The sequence below is a fragment of the Hemicordylus capensis genome, chromosome 3 (assembly GCF_027244095.1).
Source record: "Hemicordylus capensis ecotype Gifberg chromosome 3, rHemCap1.1.pri, whole genome shotgun sequence".
Taxonomy (NCBI): domain Eukaryota; kingdom Metazoa; phylum Chordata; class Lepidosauria; order Squamata; family Cordylidae; genus Hemicordylus; species Hemicordylus capensis.
In genome coordinates, this window is record NC_069659.1 from 51,319,266 (window position 1) to 51,340,237 (window position 20,972).

The 20,972-nt window shown below is 44.6% G+C and overlaps 2 protein-coding genes across 9 annotated transcripts in view; one reads left to right on the forward strand and one right to left on the reverse strand.

The window, feature by feature from the left end:
* NME7 (NME/NM23 family member 7) overlaps positions 1-10,940 on the forward strand; it is a 157,070-nt gene extending 146,130 nt beyond the window's left edge. For all 8 annotated transcript variants that reach the window (XM_053310235.1, XM_053310236.1, XM_053310240.1 and 5 more), the window contains one exon: positions 10,658-10,940. In XM_053310235.1, coding sequence (XP_053166210.1) covers positions 10,658-10,690 — 33 coding nt within the window. In that variant the 3' untranslated portion in view covers positions 10,691-10,940. The remainder of the gene's footprint in view (positions 1-10,657) is intronic.
* The window catches only part of ATP1B1 (ATPase Na+/K+ transporting subunit beta 1), a 36,407-nt gene continuing 26,187 nt past the window's right edge, over positions 10,753-20,972 (reverse strand). Inside the window, exons 3-6 of the mRNA XM_053310249.1 lie at positions 17,599-17,757; positions 16,412-16,593; positions 14,131-14,211; positions 10,753-12,147 (exon numbers count right to left, since the gene is read on the reverse strand). Coding sequence (XP_053166224.1) covers positions 11,881-12,147; positions 14,131-14,211; positions 16,412-16,593; positions 17,599-17,757 — 689 coding nt within the window. The 3' untranslated portion in view covers positions 10,753-11,880. The remainder of the gene's footprint in view (positions 12,148-14,130; positions 14,212-16,411; positions 16,594-17,598; positions 17,758-20,972) is intronic.

Here is a 20,972-nt window from a genome sequence, read left to right on the forward strand (position 1 = left end):
AAATCATCAAAGGCAGCAGTGACCCTTTTTTCATGGGTTCTTCCACATCTCCTCTCTCAATAGCATTTAAATAATTAATAAAGGAGCCATTGTTTTTCCCAGTCCTATGGTAGTTTTGCCCTGTTGCCTTTCATTTGGGGCCCCATACCAAGTGACACAATCCCATGAAAGATGCTTTACATTTTCAGTGAAAAGAGCAAGTGTTTTGAAAGCTAGTGAAGACATCTCCCATCTCAATTTCAATTAGTTTTCAAAGAAACAGCTCCTGTGATCTACAGTTTTCATCATACTGCCTTTTGAGATATTTCTTTTATACTGGGAGATGGTCTTAGTCTACAGAATTGCTAGGAAACCTGGCTCTCGTTGATTGCTGCTTTGTTCTTGAAACTCACTGGGTGACTGGGTCAGTAACTTATCTCTCAGCATAACCTTCCTCATAGGGCTTTTGGGACGATAAATGTAATCATGTAACCATGTGCACCACTCTGGGCGTCTTGGAGGAAGCTCAGGCTATACATGAAAAAGTAAATAAATCTACATAAGCCACAGGTAAAGCAGAGACCAGCTACAAAAGTGGAGAACAAATGCATTCTGAAGTTACAAGGGCAGCTCTGCCTGCCCTTTTAAAAAATGTATACATAAATAGAAAATCACAGCTTTTCAATTATGCTTGCTGTAGCTGTGAGCCATCTCTTGTAACTTAGAAGACACCATGGGAAGCAAATATGCACCTTCTTCTTTCTCCATACCTGCTGAAGAGCTGAGTGCCACTTTCTGCCCACCTTGGGCACCCACCACTTAGCCTGGGTGTCCATTCCAGCAAGCAACAAATGTATTTTATAGAGAGCACTTCCTTAATTCTTGCCCAATGAACCATAGCTCCCAATGGGTATATTAATGTTACAGCTACTGGCCACAATCCAGGAAAAAACCTGGTTAGCTCTCTGCGTAGCAAATGATTGGCTGCCCGAGGAGTCAATCAGCCTAGTCCCCCTCTGATTGGTTTATAGGACTGCCCACTTTGCAAGTGAGCATGCTTATTGGCTTATACCTTATTAATGTTCTTTTTAAAGTTCTGGGGTTATTCATTTGTTCTTTGAGGTTGGTCCTACCATTGTCCACCTCACAACTCTTAAAGCAGCAGCAGGCTACAGGCAAGAGCAACAGCGAACAACAGAGGGAGGCGGTAGGCACACAAAATGGAGAAAGAGACAACATGGCTGACTGCTTAGAATTCCCCCCTCTCTCTAAATGAATTTTTATCACCTGTGGCTAAAGATATAAATTTAAACATAAGACATCAAAATGGTTCCTAACTGATCTAAGTAATCATTACAGCCTTGCAACCTTGTAAGATAAGTTAGCTGGTACTATAATCCCTGTATTTTAGGTGGGAGCTTGAGAGACAGTGGCTTGCCTAAGGCCATTCAGTAAATTTCCAGTTAAGCTGAAGCTCCTCTGAGGACTTTCAGGTCTGAGTTCATGTTACCGCTATGCTATTCCTACTCAGTTGCCATCCTCTGCTAAGGTACACTGCACAAATTCCAAAGTCTTCATGCCTCCTCAAGTAAAAAGAGGCAAAATCCAAAATAGAATTCCTTCAGAGGAAGCATGGTCATGTTAAGAGACATACTGCACAAAGCAGTGGTGGAACACAGTTGTAAAAAGGAATGTAGATTATTCCTTTTGAGAATTCTGATATATCTGTGCAGGAGGGGTTTGTTTTTTAAAAAAAATCTTGTTAGAATCAGATATATCTGATGTTTGATTTTGTTGAGGAAGGAACAATTTGAAACCGGTGTGGGAATTTTCCTCCTGTTAGAACTGGGAAAGATATTATTTGAAAGGTGCAGATGATGTTTATACAAATACAACAAATGTTTATATACCGCTTTTTAGCAAGTTTTGCAAAATGGTTCACATAGAAATAAAATTAATAAGTAAAATAAAGTTACCTGTCTCCAAAGGGCTCACAATCTAGAAAAGAAACACAAGATAGACACCAGCAACAGCCTATGGAGGGATTCTTTGCTGGGGATGGATAGGGCCAGCTGCTCTCCCCCTGCTCAATAAAGAGACTCACCACTAAAAAGGTGCCTCTTTGCTCAGTGAGCAGGGGAGAATCAGAATGTTTTACATGTTCAACTGTTTTGTTGATCTCCCTATCTCTCTGCTACTCTTTGAAAATATTTCCCTGAGGATCAAGCCGGAGGGGGGTGGGGGTCATATGGTCATTTATATGTTTAGAAACATTGGACTGTTTCCAAGATCGCAGTACTGTTATAAACACTGTAATTTCCAAGGTTGATCTTGTGCTGCACTTACATTTCTAGGGAAAGCTTGAGGAGCAACTCCTCACTTACTTCAAAGGCAAGGAGCAAAGACACTTTTGAGGAAAGATACAGTATGCATTATTAGATTCAGTGGTGGGAGTTCAGTAAAATGAGTGGGAAAACTCCTCACATGCTTGGGGGGAATCTGCACCTCTGTATATTTTTGCCATATCTATCTATCTATCTATCTATCTATCTATCTATCTATCTATCTATCTATCTATCTATCTATCTCAATCAATCTCTTTATTTCGGTCAGTGACCAGCATGAGCTTAAAACAAATGTAGATCTATCTATCTATCTATCTAATTTGTACACCGCCCCAAATTTTCATCTCTGGGCAGTCAACAATAGCAATTTTGCTATTGCTGTTTCATTTCATATTTGCCATTTCATCTTTGCCCTGCTTCAGAGAGTGCCACCTTCTGTATAAACCGCATCACATGTTGAGGTCATCTGGAGAGGTCCGTCTCCAGTTACCACCAGTATGTCTGGTGGCGACTCGGAACTGGGCCTTCTCTGCAGCTGCTCCTGAATGCACTTCCGGCAGATATTCGTAATGTAGGCTCATTGCCTCTAAGAGAGCCCTAAAAACTTACTTGTTTGGCCTGGTTTTTAAATTGTGCTTAAATATTTTGAATTTGGTTTTAAGTGGTTCTGAACTATTTAAAATTCTTTTTATATTATTTTAAGCAGTGTGTTTTAAATCGTGTTTGTTTTTATGTTTTTTAAACTTGTGCACTGCCCATAGCCTTTGGATGGGGCAGTCTAGCAATGAAATAAGTAAATAGTAATTTGATGAATGACATTTTCACAACCAGCCCTACCCAGGTAGGACAGTGCTAGCATGAGTAGGGCTGGTCATGAGGACTGCCGAGATCGCTTCCAGTCCTGGCACTCCACCCCCAGCTAGGCCTGCTCCTCAACCCGGGCTTATAGTGAGGTACAAGGATGCACGCGCTCTTCCTACTGCATTTGCCGGTCGTCTGGGTGAGCAGGCTTCTGGTAGTAGCTCCTCCCGGGCTGCCGGCAGCCATCTTATCCCTATTGTGGGGCAGCGGGGGGAAGCAGTGAACTGGCAGCAGGAAGGTATCCCAGTACACCGTGCTACTCGCATGGTGCATTGGATTATTAATAGATTCAGGCCCAACCTAACCATGGTGGAGTTAAACCCCTGCTTCAGGCAACTGATGCAGGGAAGGGGAGCAACAAATGAAGGGGGCAAGTCACACCCCCTCTTACTCTGGGAAGGGGACCTGAGAAGAGCGAGGCTGTGCTGCTTCCTTCTCAGGCATCCTGCTGTATAAAATCAGTTATTGCTGACAATAGTGAGCCCGTAGGACTGAGGACCTGACTCAGTATCAAGTAGCTTCATTTGTTTATATGTCCAAGGGGGAAAATGGACCCTATTCCCATGCGATGGCATGGGGATGCCATTGGTGAGGAGCAAGGCCTGGACATCTCATTTTGTGTAGGGCACCTGGGGTTCAAAGAAGCTGACCTGCCTTTGCCTTTTCTTGGCCTCCTTGCACTGATTGACCTCTGTGGTTGACCTCTGGGATGCACAGTGTGGGGTGGGTGTTTTCTTTCACTTCATGAAGGACTCCCAGGTACAAAGAAAGGACTACAACTTCCTCTTGGCTTGGGTATCCTGCACAAAAGTGAGGGATCCTTTTGTACAGTGCTCTTACCTCACTCACGCATCGTCTAAAGAAATGATGGATAGGCAGGTAGGATGGGGAGGGCAGCTAACCCTTTCACCTCAAGCAGCAAAGATCCCGAATAGTTTTGTGCTTCTGTACTGAAGAGGCTCAGTGAACAAAAGGAGCATGTGGGTTTTCATTTGCTTTAAAGGGGACTGCCTTCGGTCATTTTAAGACCTTGGAATTACAACGCCGTAAAAATTGCCCATATTGCACTGCAAATCTGATTCAGTGTGATAAAGAGCCAGAGTGATTTGCTGGAGATTACAGTCAGTATTGCAGGCATAGCTTCAGTCACTGTTTCGGAGCAAGACTAGCTGGCTTTAGATTCGTAATGGGCTCTGGAGCTTTTAACCTGATGATTCAGCCGCTGCTTGGGTTTGCAGATGACTGCAAACTTACCACAGCTGTGTCACACACGTGAAATATGTTGGGGTCCCATGGGCTGGTGATATACCCCAGAATTTTTCAGGACAATATTTATTTGTATGCCTTATTTATTTTAAATTTCCGGTTGCGGTCTTTCAAAGCAGTTTACATGCAATTTTTTTTTTTAAAAAGCAAAAATAATCAGGTTTATGGCTGTGACCACTGATGGCTGTTAAAGCTGCAGCTTTATGTAAATAACCCCCAGAAAAATGACCACCAGGAAGAATCTGGCAAAGACAGCTGCAGGGAGCAAGGCTTCTCTTCCACTGGGCCACCGATGCATGAGTAACCCCTGGCTGCCGGAGGATCCATTTCCACATTATTGTTTACAATACGGTCCTGTTCAGACTGGGTTTTTTTTGCATGGGTGTGTGTGTTTTGAGATGGAGTACACGAGTAAGCCATTCAAAGCACGTCTAGGAAGAGAGAGACACAGACACACACAGCGACACAGACACACACACACACCCTGTGCTCCTCTTACGGTGTTTGTCTGAAAAGGCAAATGCTGTAATAGCGATGGGGGATGTTTCCATGATTGGCTGAACCGCCCCAGTCTGTTGGGGCATCCATCATCATGGTGACAGTGTTTGGCTCATCAGATGAATGCCATAACCCTGAAAGGGGTGGGGGGGGCAGCTTCCTGGCAGGGGGGAGGGGATTAAGCTTTTTGCCACTGGTAGGCAGCAAAAGATTTGCCACTCCAGCAGCAAGGGTTCCCCTTCCCTTTGCAAGTAAAATGGCTTTGGGGGCAGGGGGAGGAGTTGAGTTAAATCTAATCTTTAACCTTTAAAACTGCCACCACACAGCGGCAGCATGATGGCAAGAGCTCCTCGTGCAGGTTTGGGATGGCATTGGCAGCAGAAAAGGCAGCAAGAGAACTACTGACATGGAGCTTGCATGTGTGCAGAGGCCTGAAATCGGCCCAATCTCTGTCATTTGGGATGCAGGCGTGCCCATGTCAGGAATTATCTTGCTGTCCTCTCCACCGTGGATGGTGGAGAGGGCGGCGATACCTCCTGACACTGGCTTGCCACATTGTCAGCCATCTCGCACCCGCCACACCGTCATAATTTGAGCGGCGGGCGGGTTAACGAGCAGCTCTAACTTCCACGCTGCCTCTGTGCAGCGGCATTTTTAAAGGGTAAAAAATAGATTTAACTTTCCCCTGCCCCCCAAGATCTGCCACTCCCCAAGATTTGCTGCCATAGAAAATCGAGAACAGCAAAATAATACTACCTGTAGCCGCCTCCCCTCCTTCAGGCTGCTTAGTTCCTTCCTGCCCAACCAAGCCCAACTAGTTTTCACGTTGTCGTCGCTGTCCCGCTCGCGCATGTGTTCTACACACACACGCCTCAGTCACTCAGGCGCACCAATTTTTATTTATGTTTCCAAAATTTGCCGCTGGGGGAATTTTGCCACCGTAGGCATCTGCCTCTTCTGCCTCTCCTTTTGTCTGCCAGCACTACAGGTAGGACTTGCAGTGCACTCATGTATCCCATCCCTTTCCAGAACAATCTGAACAGGACTAGTGTTCTCACACATTCAGAATGATCCTGTGATGCCACTGAATAAGGATCTGAGAACTAGGAATAAGGGCATGGAAATCAGGAACCAGCTTCAACCATGTATGATGTAGCGTTCCACTAGGCTGTCTGCTCAGATGTAGGTGCTTTCCACATTATGCCTAAATGCTACTCAGCTTTGGATTCCTGTACACAAGGGAGAGCAGAGCAAGCCACTAATGAAGACAGAGACATTCTAAGCACGACATTCTAAGTGTCTAAGAAGAAGAGGGGGAACTCCCCTAAGAGGCATACCACTAAAATTCACCAGTTGAAGAATTTGGGCCAAATATCTGATTCCTGCAATTGATCTTGATCAAGCATAAGGGAAAAACGAAGAGGCTGCATTTTGCAAAACCCTTTTGGGGTGGGGGTGGAGTTAACACATCCTCCCTGCTGAAACAGTCCCTGTTCTTTCCAGGCTCTGGGATAAGTGCCTGCCTGTCTACCTTTTTTTTCCATATATTTATATCCTGCTCTTCCCCCAAGAAGCTCAGAGATACATGGTTATTTTTATCCTCAGAGCTACCCTGTGGGGTAGGTTAGGCTGAGAGATACATGACTGGCCCAGATCCACCCAGTGAGTTTCGTGGTTGAATGGAGATTTGAACTTGGGTCTTCCCAGTCCTAGTTCAAAACTCTAACCACTATGCTATGCTGGATCACCACTTGGGTTTTCCAGATTGCAGGCTATTCCCCATGTTCCACTTAAGTCAATGGAGCAATGGTTGTCTGAAGAAGAACAGAACTTTCTAGTAAAGCAGACCTGGATGCCTGGGCAAGCTGGCTAGGCGATGGGGATCCAGCGATTAGGCAGATGCCTGACATGCGGCTAGGACATGAAGATGAGAACCTGGCAGGCTTGTTTGAGGGCAGTGTGACCCACCTGGCTGGGAAAGGAGGGCTGCGATCATGCGGAGCTGCGTTTAGCTCATCTGCTGTTGATTGAAGCACCAGGCACCTGATAGCAAAGTACAAATGAATGGCAAGAGGTGAATATTGGTCTGAGGCAAGTGTTTCTGCTCCACCTCTCAAAGGTATTTTAAATTTGCTGTTCTGGATAGGCCTCAACATCTGTTTCCCAACCACATTTTTAGCATGTGGGAGGGATTTGTGAAAATTCCCCAGTTCAGTCTCAGGATCATTCTATAGGGCTTCCTGCATTAATCACACACTTCCATAAGACAATGTTTCCGTTTCTCTGAAATGTTTGCTTTGCTTTGAGTCTTGCATCTGACCTCTCACTGCTTTCAGGGCCCACGCTGTTCAGGAGATAATTGTTCACACAAATGCTATACTTCAGACTTTTGAAATAGGTTTTATCATGGGTTGCACAAGTATGTAAACTCCGTGGAAGACTAGAAAGTCGAAAGTATGGAAGGGACACTAATCCTAGTCCTGCAGTGCGATTCCAGTCAAATAACATTGTGTTCTCTTAAGTGCGATGATAACACAAAGTTACTACTAATTCCTTTTTAGATATGGAGAATGTGAAGCTAAGAGTTTGTGTCAGTTACAAGGTTGTGGAGGAAATGGGATGTGGAGTGCTGCATTGTGGGGACTGCCTTCTGTGGATTTTCCCAAAACTAACTTCTGGGAGACCAAACTTTGTCAAGCTAGGACCTTCTTTTGCTTTTTGCCCCAGAGGGAGCTATTTGAGCTGCATAGAGCAGGACAACACAAGCGTCGCAAATTTAGAACGGAGAACTGGTTTACATTTAAATACATTCCGAAAATGCAGAAAGAGGCTATTGGACTCCACAGACCAGAGAAGATCAGAAAGACTCTTTTGACTCTGGTTCCAAGCTTTCACCTGTCAGTGTTGAAATAAAGTGATTTTCTCGCCCTGTGCTATATTGACAAGTGCCAGATTCCATCAGCAGTGAATTTCCATCTCTAGGCCTGGCCTGTGCCTGGATGGGAACACCATCTGAGAGCCCCATGGATGCTGTCCTGAGCCTTTTGGCGGAGCTGCTTGGAGAGCAGCCCTGAAAAGGAAAGAGGACTCCTTCCTGCTTTGTATGCATAAATTCATAAGCTGGGGGTGCCATTTTTGCCAGCATCCCCCCTTATCGATCAAATATATATGTGGTTTCACCCTTTCTCATTTATGTCCATACTATGCAAACCCCAGCACACCCCCGGTAAAAGGAATCATGCTGCAGCACATATTTTCTGTTCCCTTTGTGAATAATTGTTGTGAGGCCTTCATTTTAGGTCTTTCACAAGGCAGGTGGGTGGATTTTTGGTAAGTTTCTTGCCTGCATAGAACTCCAAGTTAATAATGCAGCAATTCCCATTCCTTAAATGACAGTCATTATTCCTAGGAGATCATTCATAACCCCTTCCTCAGAGAATGAGCAGACAGAGGCCCTCTAAGTCGTATTCCTTCAGGCTCCTTGATTAAGCATTTCTTAGCAACAGCAACAAGTATTCTCTTGTCCTATGGGTTGGATTTACCTTTTTGCAGTCTACTTTGCTCGCCTTTCACTTGCCTTTCTAAGTATCAAATGAACCGGCTGACGGCTCCAGCCAGCTGATGGTCTTCCTTCACTTCATGGAACCAATGGCCTTGACTTGTCAGTTTGCTGCAGTGCATGCCCAAGAGGCCGTGTCCATTGTCATACTCATCTGTTGGGGTTTCCTCAGAGAAAACCCTTTGAAAAACCTGTCCAGTTGAGACAACCAAAAGAAGAGACTTCACTGCTCTTGGGATCACTGCTTTGAGACGTGATTGAGATGTGGTTGCATCCTGAAACTGTAGGAGAAACCACTGCCAAGGACTGCAGTGTGCTCCTACCCAATTCAGTGACTTGATGGGAGGTCATCATCCTCAGCTGTTGTGCTAGGGTCATGGCTTCTGAATGTTGTTCCCTCACCCTTTGAAAACCTGATATTGAGCTTCTATGGGCTTGATAGCTGTATACTTCCATCAGGTGCACAGGTGGCATGCTCCTGCACACCAGGTGCTAGGTAGGGAACACCAGCTCGAGGGGGCAGCTGCTCTCTCTTTTCCACTTGAGGGCTTCCCAGATGCATCTGGTGGGCCACTGCATGAAAGAGGATGCTGGACTAGATGGGCCTTTGGCCTGATACAGCAAGGCTTTTTTGTATATTCTTATGTACTGAGGGGAACACTAGGCCTTTATGATTGTCTGTGAGGGAGCATTTGTAGAAAATTGTGTCTGAGAGGGGTGCTTTAGCCTCTAGGTACCCAATGATTCCCCGGTAACTTAACTCGCCCCATAGAGAGTTAATTCCCCCATTTCCCCCCTCCCAGAAGGGCTTACTGCCAGTTTCAGAGCCTGATTGGCAGTGGGGGAATGATATTAAATGGTGGGATTTGCAGGGGAGAATAAGCAAAAATGGTACAGCTTAAGCTGTCGGTGTTTGCCTTACAAGGAAAACACAGTTAGGAACCCCATGTTTTGCTTGCACCATATCAGTCTCCCTTAACAGTAAGTGGAATTGCAGATCAATCTTTAGTTGATATTATACACAAGATTATCTTTGATTTGCCTGAACCAGATTAAGAATATAGTTCAAAAGCTAAATAGCTGGCTGATCCAATTTAAATTGCTGCACTTATCTATTTTGATTCCTTACAAGACCAACATAGTTGATACAATATGCCATACAAGCAGAATGACATTGTTTGAAAGTGTTTAGGAGCTGATGCTTAAACAATATATTTTTACCATAATGACAAAAAACCCACCCTATTTTATTTTTATTTATTTAATACATTTCTATACCACCCAAAACGCAAGTAATATTTAGACTACTATATTAAATAAGTATCATCTGTTTCATTCTGCAGGAAGTGGCTATACATATTTTGGTTTAGGAGTACTGTGTTTAGCCTTTTTTTAGCTGGAGTACTGTGTTTACATGTTTTTAAGCATGGCTGGTGGACATGGGAAACAACATACAAGGTCATTGCCATCGATTCCTAAGGACCAGCAGGAGTGGTCCTTTTCCATTAACTGAGATTGCCATAGAAAATTCCAAACATTCTAAACCACCACCACCCCATTCTGACTTCCATGTGCTCCTTATAAGTGGTGATGTATCCAATTTTCAGAACTGGGGAGGTGGGCCTTGTGATGGCAACCTTGAGAACACACACAGCGAAATCCATAATTCTACCAAAATGTAGGCCCCGCTTGTAATGAGCTCACTGCTCACAAATACTTCTTGCTGGTCCCTCCGCTTTCCCAAGAAAATTTCCAAAGGGGAAGAGTGAACTGGCTTAGGGTGAGCTGGCTGTGAACAGAAGCCCTGTAGGTCTCATTGGACATGGCGGTAGGGAACTCTCACAAGTACACCCACATTCTAGACTTTCTCTGAAAGCTCTCAGTAAAAACCTAAGTTTTTTTCCAAGTGTTCTCAGAAAAGGTTGGAGAAAAGACAAACCCTAACTAGTGATGTGGTGAGATAGGAGGGGCTTGGCCATCACTACTTGCAAGGTGCTTTTTGGGGAAAACAATAGAAACAAGCAACTAGGTAGAAGGAACCCATCTGTGTTTTGAAGAGGATCTTGATAGATGCTTATGCTGGTTCTTCAGATTATAACTCAACTAAGGCTTAAAGATATATACTATAACAGCTTTTCCACCCCTGCAGGTCCAGTATTTTTTCAATATCTTGGACATCTAACAGGAGGACACAGAGTTATGGCACATAAACTACTTGTTAAAAACAGGCCACAAGAGAGGAGATGTGTGTTTATTCATTTATTGTCCAATGTTTTAACCTGACTGAAATACAAGATCAACAAGAGCACTGTACTCCTGGCTATTACATATGTTAGAACATAGAGTTTTGCACTGTAGACAACATTTAACACCAGTTCATGGGGTAACTGCATTGCTTTTCATAAAGTTCAAAATAAAGATTTATTTTCAAACATGTGGCTTTGGTTTATTTTTATACATTACACTTTTTTCTCGCAGAAAAAAATAAAATTGTACAACTGCATAAATATAAAATTCTTCCACTATGAAAGTGGTTAAAACATTCAATAAAGACAGCACCACAGCATGTGATGCCTCTAGCAGGAAAAAGAAAATGTACAAAGCAAAATAATTATTCCCATCACTGATGAGAGCGATAGGCTGACTCAGGTCTCTCACACAACTTCAGAACATACTGGAGGATGAGCGGGGAGAGAGAGAAAGAGAGCATTCACTACAAAGCACACTACACAATCACCTACTCTCTTCTGCTTCGCTTCAAAGTCAAGTCGATTTCCCCTGCCAACACACTAAAAGTCCTAAAACCGCAGGAGGAAGAAAAGGCTCTATGGAGTGCTGTTGGGTAATCTCATAGGTGGGCCTTTGCCTTTTACAAATGAACAAAATAATAATTAGAAGTACCATGCCAGTTTTAGTCCCACTTGAGTATTTACACCTTGGACAGCAAATCTTTGCTCACAGAAAGTAGAAAACAGGTACAATAATACATGGCTTGAAAAATGACCAGAGTAATGCACCTATAGTACTGTACACTAAATAAAATTCACAAGGCAGCAATACTTAGGGGGCAGAAACACTGCTTACTACAAGTCAGTTATGGGATATAATTTACAGTAGAAATGGGCATGTCCCAAGGCTCAATTCTGTCTTTCATCATTTACAATAGAATAAATATCTTTGTCACTATTGCTACACTTTCAAGTTTACATTCTAATCTAGTTTAATGCAGAAAGCTAGTGTAAAGCATATAGATTACGTGTAGGTCCCATACGTATGACAGTTTTGTTCAAGACTAGTAGGTTTTGTCTTTTATATATATATATTTATATATATTTTAAATGGCTAAGAGGAAGAAAAGAAAACTGCTTATGATCAGCTGCTTTTAATGTTAAATTTAATATCGAAACGTCCCTGGAAACGATCTTTGTCACTGTAATGGATGTTTTCACCGTAGACCTTGCACTCGACACGCACCTCCATGTCATAGGTCAGGTTGGTGAACTGCACTGCTATAAGGGGCTGGAGGTAATTGGGCTGAAGGAGCTTGCCATAATACGGGTAGTACTGTAGTGGAAAGCCAGCATAGCCACCCAGGCCATAGTATTCGACATTGCCAATTTTATCAACATCTTCCTCTTTCTGAAAGAATGAATTAAGACAAATTAGTTGCTCATGCCACATTTTGCAAGCTTGTTTCCATCATTCCCTATTCTACTGTCTAGTTCCATCGTGCAATTTCATAACAGCTATGCCATTGAAAAGGGACTCCATTAAACTATGCCAGTTTAGTGACTTCCAGTTGCAGGAGGAGTTGGAGATACTTGCTCACATGACCCATGGAGATACAGAGCTGCTGTGCACCATGGCAGGGCTTCTGCAGACCCCCAAGGCAGCCCCAATTCTGTTGAGAATGGGCAGCTGCATAAGCAGCAACACCACAGGTTCCCACATAGTTGCAAATGGGAGAAACTCTGGTATTGCTGCTTGCACAACTGCCTGTTCTTTATAGCAACGAGGAGCTCCTTAGGAGTCCGCAGCAGCTCTGAGATGGTGCACTCCGTACCACTGTGCATCATGTCAGCCAATAACTCCATAAACTTGAATTGCCCTGCACCCACCAGATAATGCCACAAGATACGACGACAGCCACTAGCTTCAGACTTGCCAAGGCATGGCAGTGGATGGTCATGTGTGCTGTCCCCACTCTCAACCTCTGTGCATTCACTTGAACACACAAACCCTACACACATGTACACACGTACACACACACGGGCCCTGCTTTCTCCAGGGCTCCGGATCATACAGAGCGAGAGCCCTACATGCATGTGTTCTATGCAGATATTTTGCTGAACGCATGAAGATGGGGGAGGAAACAAACAAGACCCTCCTCCATGCATCTACTGAATGTGAACACGTTGCACGAAAAGGGTTATTTGTCCTGAGAGCTAAACAGAACCTCTGACTTCAGATGTCATATGCCAGATGTGGGCAACAAAGTTGGGGAGGACTGTTGCCTTCATTCCCTCCTTCATAGAAGAATATGGCTGGCCACCATTGGAAACAGAATGCTAGCTTAGATGAACCATTAGTCCAGTTCTGCAGGACTCTTCGAGTGCAGTGTTCCATTCAAAAGGAATGCATCACTTGAACACACCAGAGAGCACAGAGAGTGCAGGGGACATTTCAAGTAAAAGCCTTGCTGCTGTCTCTTAGCCAGTAAGTAATTTTCAAAATGAGCCAGTCTACAATTTCCTCTACCACCCCTCTTCCCCCCACCACGCGCCAATTCCTCCCTTGTTTTGCACAGGCTGGAGATGGACAGGCTTTGTTGAGTAAGCCCCATCCAATTCCTACTGTACATGAAAGGAAGGAGAGATTTTAATTTGGTTTGGCTTCCACTGAAGGGCATTAGTTCAGGACCACTTCTGATATCATGTCTCAGCCTTAAATAGAAAAGAAGAAAAGACTGGGTTGTCTCTTGGGTGTCTGAAGCTCTAAAGGGACAGCTGTGTTATCCTGATACAGAATGATATTGCTTGGCTGAGCCAGATGCTAAGGCACTCAAAATAGGTAAGATAGTGAGTCCACTTAAAAAACTGTCGTGCATGCATAACCAACAAGATAGCAGTCAATCAAGTTCTGCTGCTGAGCAACTTCATTTGAGTAGGAACTTGAGCAGAGATGCATATTGCAGAGAGTGTTTCTTATACAAGCACCAGGTGCCCATAAAGTACACAGATTTCACTAGGTTCAAGGATGCCCAACTCTCTGTTGGCTCCCTTTCTCCTCATAAGGCAAAGCTTCTAAGTGCAGCAAGAGTTTCTGTGTTGGAAAGCAAGATCTCTCTGAGCCTGCTAAAAATGCTAGCAGGCTCAGATACACCTTGGATTTAATCACACGAACTCTGCTGTAATCACTACCTTTGCCTTGGGGAGAAGAGAGGGTGTGTGCAGAAGAGGAAGGAAGTGAGCCCAAGATCTGCTTTCTCTCTCACATGGGTGCCAGGCAACCATCTCAGAGATGGTTTGTTTTTTTAAAGGAGTAGCTTTTCGTTTGTGAACATCGCCAAAGGCTATGCATTTGATTCCTGCCTTTTCTCCCCAAAAGCTTGACTTACTGTACCTTAGCATAGCAGTAAACAGGAATGATATTAGGATTGTATTTTGCCTGCACTTCCAATGGGAGGGAGTCATTCTGTGGAACCTAAATGGGAAGGGGAAAGCATGTTACAAACAGCTTAAACAAACTTGAACATCCTCACTAATAGATTACCTCTATTTCCAATTAGTATATTGCCCAAACACACCAATTTATTCCCAAAACAGTTTAACCAACAGACACTTAACAAGCTGTGTTTTTCCATATAGAAGGAGAACCGGAGTAAGTCTGAAATCAACCAGCATAAACTGGTTTACAGAGAATGCTCCCAGGGGCTGTATAACCAGTTCCCAGATGCCTCTCAGAGACTGGGAAGCAAGCAAAACATGGAAAATTTACAAGAAAGGTTTGAGAATCTGTTTATTCTACAGGAGATTAGGCTACAGATGGCCACTTGCCTGGTCGTCTGTGGAAAAGGAAAAAACAGCACAGAAGCATTATAAAAATTGGCTCCCACTTCTGGGCCACAAATAACATGCAATGCAATCCCATGCATGTTTATTAAGAAGTAAATGCTGTTAGGTTCAGTGGGGGTTTACTCCCAGGTAAATCCGCAAAGAACTGTAGCCACAGTTAAAAAATTGAGATCTGTTTGGCAACACGACAGATACTAGAATATCATAATCACCAGCTGTTGACACTACATCCAGTTGTAGGGTGAACTGAAAAGTGTCTTAAGGTGTCACATGTTATGTTGAATGCAGGTACAGAGGTACACTTCCGATCTGAAACATGCATTTGAAAGGCCTGTAATCCAGGTTCACTTTATCTGTACACACACAGAGCACAGTGTTTGAATTGGGCTTTAGTCTTGCAATAGTTATCTTAGGGAAGAGATTACTAAAGGGAGACATGTTAGAGGTTTATAAAAATATACATGGTGTGGAGAGAATGCTTAGAAATGTTTCTCCCTCCCTCACAACACTAGAACCAGGAAACTGTTACCAGGTTACTCATGAAACTGTTACCAGGAAACCGAGGACTGACAAAAGGAAATGCATTTTTACACAGCGCGTAATTAATCTATTGAATCCTCTGCCACAGGATGTAGACAAATGGGACTAGACAATGGGACTAGACAAATTCATGGAGGACAGATCTATCATTGGCTACTAGTCTTGATGGCTATAGGCTGTCTCCAGGCAGGATGCCTCTGAATGCCAGCTGCATGTCTTCATCTCTTGCTTGTGGGCTTTTCAGAGACATCTGGTGGGCCACTATGGGAAACAGGATGCTGGGCTAGAAGGAACTTGGGCCTGATCCATAAGGGCTGTTCTTATGACTGAAATAGGTCAGATATTTCAACTAAGTTCAGTGGTTCTGATGTGGTCAGGGCCCCCTACAGAATTAACCACACTTATCTTCCAAGCCAAGATTACTAAACAAAGACTGACAAATTTTGATCATGTCACGCAAGCTGATTCACTCAAAAAGACAATTATGTTGGGAGTGATCTGTGGACAGCTTTGTACTCGGTGGCTGGATATTATTAAAAATGACACCGGAATTACCATGGTGGAATTAAAGGAAGCTGTACGAGATAGGATGGCATGGAGTGCATTGATCTATAGAGTGACCGAGAGTCGGACACGACTGAACGGATAAGAAGAAGAAGATCTTCCATTATCCCATGCTTTCCTAATCAGACTGTGGATCCCCAGTGCCAGGTCTGTGCTGCATCAGAGCAACAACACCTGTATGCAAATTAAAGACCTAGCCAAGAACAGGCATGTGACTGGGTCTCAATGTGCCTTGCTTCCTCTTCTAGTCAGACTAAATGAGCTAAGCATTATCACCACCCCACTCTACCTCCCTGGATTTTCAAGTGGATACCAAGCACACTAGAGGCCACCTCCTTGTGTAACCAGAGAATGAGCAGTTCCCTGCTCTGCAAAAGCTGCCCTCTGGTAGTTCACGTACGGGGGCTGTAGCAATTGGGGTAGAGCATCTGCTTTGCATGCAGAGTCTCCCAGGTTTAATTCCTGGCATCCAGGTAGGGCTGGGAGAGACTCCTGCCTGAAACCTTGGAGTGCCACTGACACTCAATGTAGACAACTCTGAGCTTGATGGACCAATGGTTTGACTCCGTTCCAGCCCACAGAGATGAGAACATGTGAATTAGGCACAAACAAGCGCACTTGAGCAGAGACAAAGGCTTCTAAGCTTCTTTGTAGGAAGCCATGCTAGCCATTCCTGCTCTCACCACCCCTCTGTCTGCAAAATTAGAAGGAAAAGCAGCACTTGCCTTAGGTACGAAGCCCAGAATTCTGTTGAGCTTGATAACAACACATGGTTTGCCATCCTTGTAACCATAGGTCGGATCCACTAAGCCAGAGCAGTTTTCCAGCCAAGAGCGAAAGAACTTGCAAGATGGCCGCTTTCCAGAACCGGCCTCATAGCCACCTCTGTTTTGGGGGCCCGTGAAGCCTGGCGGTGAAGAGCAATGGAGAGAGAAAGAGGGAGAGATGGCTTATATGCATTTTGGTGAACTTGCACAACCTTTTCTTGTGTGAAATGTTATAAGGTGTTCCTTGCCTTATTGTAGTGGCGGCTTTGCTTTCACTCTACCAAATGGCTTCTAGTGGTAATCGGTAAAGTGACTGGAGCACACCCTGATGCCTCCAGTTGAGAATGTAAATATGTCTAAAGATACATTCTGCACCCATTTCCTGTTTGGGGAGAGTTTATTTGAAAGTTCTAAGTTGGCAGCACACACTGTTGAACTACAACTCTCATCATCCCCAACCACAATAAACTGTGGCTGGGGCTGATGGGAGTTGTAGTTCAGCAACAGCTGGAGAGCCAAGGTTGCCTACCCCTTACCTAAAGGAAAGCTTTTAATAGTGAAAAAGAGGCTCCCGTTTTATCTCCTAACAAGGATTTATTTTCCTGCTGTAATTGACCTGCTGGTATCTAGTAGGTCTCCAAACGCACAGCCTGACAGACTGAATCCATAGTTGGAGAGGAAGTCTGGCTACAATGCGTGCAGTATTGATCATGGGGTGTTGAAAAAGAACAACATGCATGAGCAGCTTCTGGGTCACAAGAGCCCTGACTCATTTCAAAAAGGCTTCTCACAGGTCCCCCTCACAACTAGTAGATCCTGTAGAGGGCAGGACTCCTGCAACCACTACTGAGAAGGCCACTGCACGCACAGCTTCTCCCCCAACACCCCCTTGATATGCCACTCACAGTTCCTTCGTTGCATTCATGAGGAACTGTGTCCTAGCTGGTGTGGTGTATAGTGTCGAAAGCAAAATTATTGTCCTCAGACACTGGCTAGTGGCACTGGGAAAACGGCTGGCTAGTTTCACTGGAGATTGGCAGCAGTTTAGAAGGGCACATTGGGACTGACCCAACCCTAACAAAACAAAAACCCCAATCAGTTCAAAATAAGCATGATGTGCAAAACACAAAATTTCATCTACTCACCTTTACAGTCCTCAAAAAACATATCTGTGTCCAACTGCTTGTCTGCATCGTATTTCTTCAGGAAGTTATCAAGGGGCTTCACGAACTTCTGGTATGAGGAAGGGTCACTGGGCTTGAAAAAAAACTCCATTTTAAGTACCTGGGGAACATTTGTCAACCCTGAAAAAGGGGGGAAAGCAACCATGAAGCCAGAGACACGTGGACCTAATACTGTATCGTGCTTGTGGCAGTGAAGCCTCAACATGAACACCACATGTGTTAGGAAACAGATGAATGCTGCCATCTCTCTCCAACCCCCTGATTGGTAGCTGTGGGTAGAAGGGGATTGTGGGAGTATCCTGGAGCAGTGTTTACATTTCCTTTTGAAAAAGGAGCCACCCTTTCCCTTGCTGTGCTCTTCTCACTGGCCTCCCCAGCTCAGAAGATCTGCTTCAACTTCTTGCCATTTAAGTTCCTGCCAAGCACCCCTGCCTCTCCTTGGACATCTGTTATGAAGAACTCAAGTCATTGAGGCTGAAATGATGGGGTGGGACACCTAGAATTATTTTGTAGAGAAAAAAGAAGGAGCTGTGATCTCTAGGATCAGCCTTACTGTTAGGAACCTAGGAAGCTGCCTTATACAGAGTCGGGGTGTTGGTCCATCTAGCGCTGCATTGTCTACAGTGTCTGGCAGTGGCTCTCCAAGGCTTCAGGCAGGAGTCTTTCCCAGTCCTACCTGGAGATGCCACCAGGGATTGAACCTGGGACTTTCTGCATGCAAAACGGATGCTCTACCACTGAGCTACAGCCCCAGTATCAAAGGAGATTCCTAGGTTGAGTGCAAGTGTAGCCCTGGAGAGGGTAAAGGTAAAGTGTGCCGTCAAGTCAATTTTGACTCCTGGCAACCACAGAGCCCTGTGGTTTTATTTTGGTAGAATACGGGAGGGGTTTCCCATTGCCATCTCCCATGCAGAATGAGATGATGCCTTTCAGCATCTTCCTCTATCGCTGCTCCCCGATATAGGTGTTTCCCATAGTCTGGGGAACATACCAGCAGGGATTCGAACTGGCAACCTTCTGCTTATTAGTCAAGCATTTCCCCGCTGCGCCACTTAAGGTGGCATGGTAGAGTTGTGAAAAATAAAAGCACTTTTCAGAGGAGCTGCTAGAAATGGGATGTGAGGGGAACCAGGATATTGCTTAAATACTGAACAGAGACATGCTGGAGATCAGGTTGGAATGGGAATCATGCACTGGACTTTCTAGCCTGATTCTTAATTCTAAGGATATCTGGAGAGTGGGGGAGCTGTAGCTGTGTATCAGTGAGCAAACGCACTTTGCATGTACCCAGAAGGATTTGCCCCCACCTATTCCAGGACTCATCTGTTTTATTCAAATTAGGATTCTGATTTCTTGAGTTGGTTCCTAGTGACTCCTAGGATATGTGCAGGCCTGGGAAAGGGCACTGTTTTCCTTGTGGTTTGAGCTGGATGCTTTCATTTTTGTATGCAAATATATAATATTGTCAATAAATTGATGGTGAGAATTCTAGAAACTGCCCTATCGTAAGGCAGTGTGGTTTGCTGAACCACCCCGCTGTCTCCAACCCTTGGCTCCCACGAGATTGCATCTGAGTTTTCCTTATGCAGAAATAGTCCAGAATAATTTGGTAGCAAATGCAACTGTGGAACAGATTTTAAAGCACTGGATTTGTCACATTTATAATTCATTCTTCCTTCCAAGGATTTTAGAGCGGTATAGAGTGTGCGGTCCCATTTTATCATTACAGAAGCTTTGTTAGGCTAAGAGAGGGAGTGAGTCACTCACGGCTACCAGGTAAGCTTCATGGTTGAGGGGGAGATTTGGACCGAAGTGAAGTCTCCCTGGTCCAAGCCTCCCACACTGCTTGTGACACCACACTGGCTCTGTCTCTCAGAGCTAACCTCCTGTGTGCAGGCTGCACTCTTGTCTGATAAGCCACTTAAGCACCATATGCCCCCACTAAGCTGACAAAGAAGCATCTTTTAGAATGGTGGCTCTCTTATTAGCTAGCGGGGGAGAGCAACTGTTCTTCTCTAACCTAAGCCTAGCATCTCACCAGCAGCTGCGACTGGTGTCTACCTTAAGTTTCTCTTTAAGGTGTGAGCCTTTTTGTGAAAGGAAACCATCCTATTCTTTTTTTTTCTATGTAGACCACTTTGAGAGGAGGAGGAGGAGGAGGAGTCATACTGCACATAGTTCCATGCATGTTTGAATGTAATTTGCACACAGTTAAGTGGATCATTGCACAATTGTGGCTGAAAAAATTGTGCGAATGCAATTCTGCAGTGGCCATCTACCAAGCAACTGCATTTACACCATTTCTGCAGTTTCCACAAGAGCACTCTTGCACAACTGCACACATGTTCAACTAAAACACAAATGGAATATTGTGCAGTATCTTAGACAGTAACCATCAGGAATTTGCAGTGCGGTCCACAGGCCACTTGAGGAGCTCTTCATGCATGCCACTCTTCTTACAGGAACGCATAGAAAATGTGGATTTTCATGTAATAATAACTATAATGCCCCTGCCGCCAGTCAGAACTGTAAAACATGCTCTTAGGGCCGCTTCCTATTACATTTTTGCTACACTTGTGTTAACTGGTAGAGAAAAACACACACATCTGCAGCCTTGTATGAACACTGCAGCAAGATGGTCCGTTTTCCTCGGTGTACACATTTGGAAGCTGCAGCTTTCACACATAACAGGTCCCCAACAACATCTGGGGACCCAAATCTGAGAAGCCCTGCCTTAGGGGATGAGGCTGTAGCTCATTGGCAGAGCATCTGCTGGCATGCAGGAGGCCCTAGGTGCAATCCTTGGCATCTCCAGATAGGGCTGAGAAAGAATCCTGCCAGAAACCTTGCAGAGTCACTGCCAGTCCATGCAGACAATACTGAGCTAGATGGAACAATGGCCTGCCTCCATATAAGACAGCTTCCTGTGTTCCTAGGAGTTTCTTTGTATGGGGAAAGCTTCTCTGGAAGAAGAGCAACATCTGGACTTGCAACAACCACATGTATACCGCCAGAGTCAAATGAGACGTGTGCACGCTATGGCTCTGCATTCAGGCAAACCACTTTCAGTCTGAAGGTCCAAGCTCTCAGCTTCTCACTTTCCAAGTTGTAGAGGGAAGGGTGTTTTCATGGGCCTGAGAGCTGCTGTAGCATCGCGGCTAAGAGACTGAGTGGCCAGTCAGGACTTCCCCAGGGTTGGCTCTCAGCTCTGCTATGAATGCCCTGGCCTTAGGCAAGCCATTCTCTCTCGCAGCCACCATTGCAATGCGGAGATATTAATATGTACTTGGCTTACAACAAGATGGTCATACAAGCCAAGTGCGTTTCACCCTCAG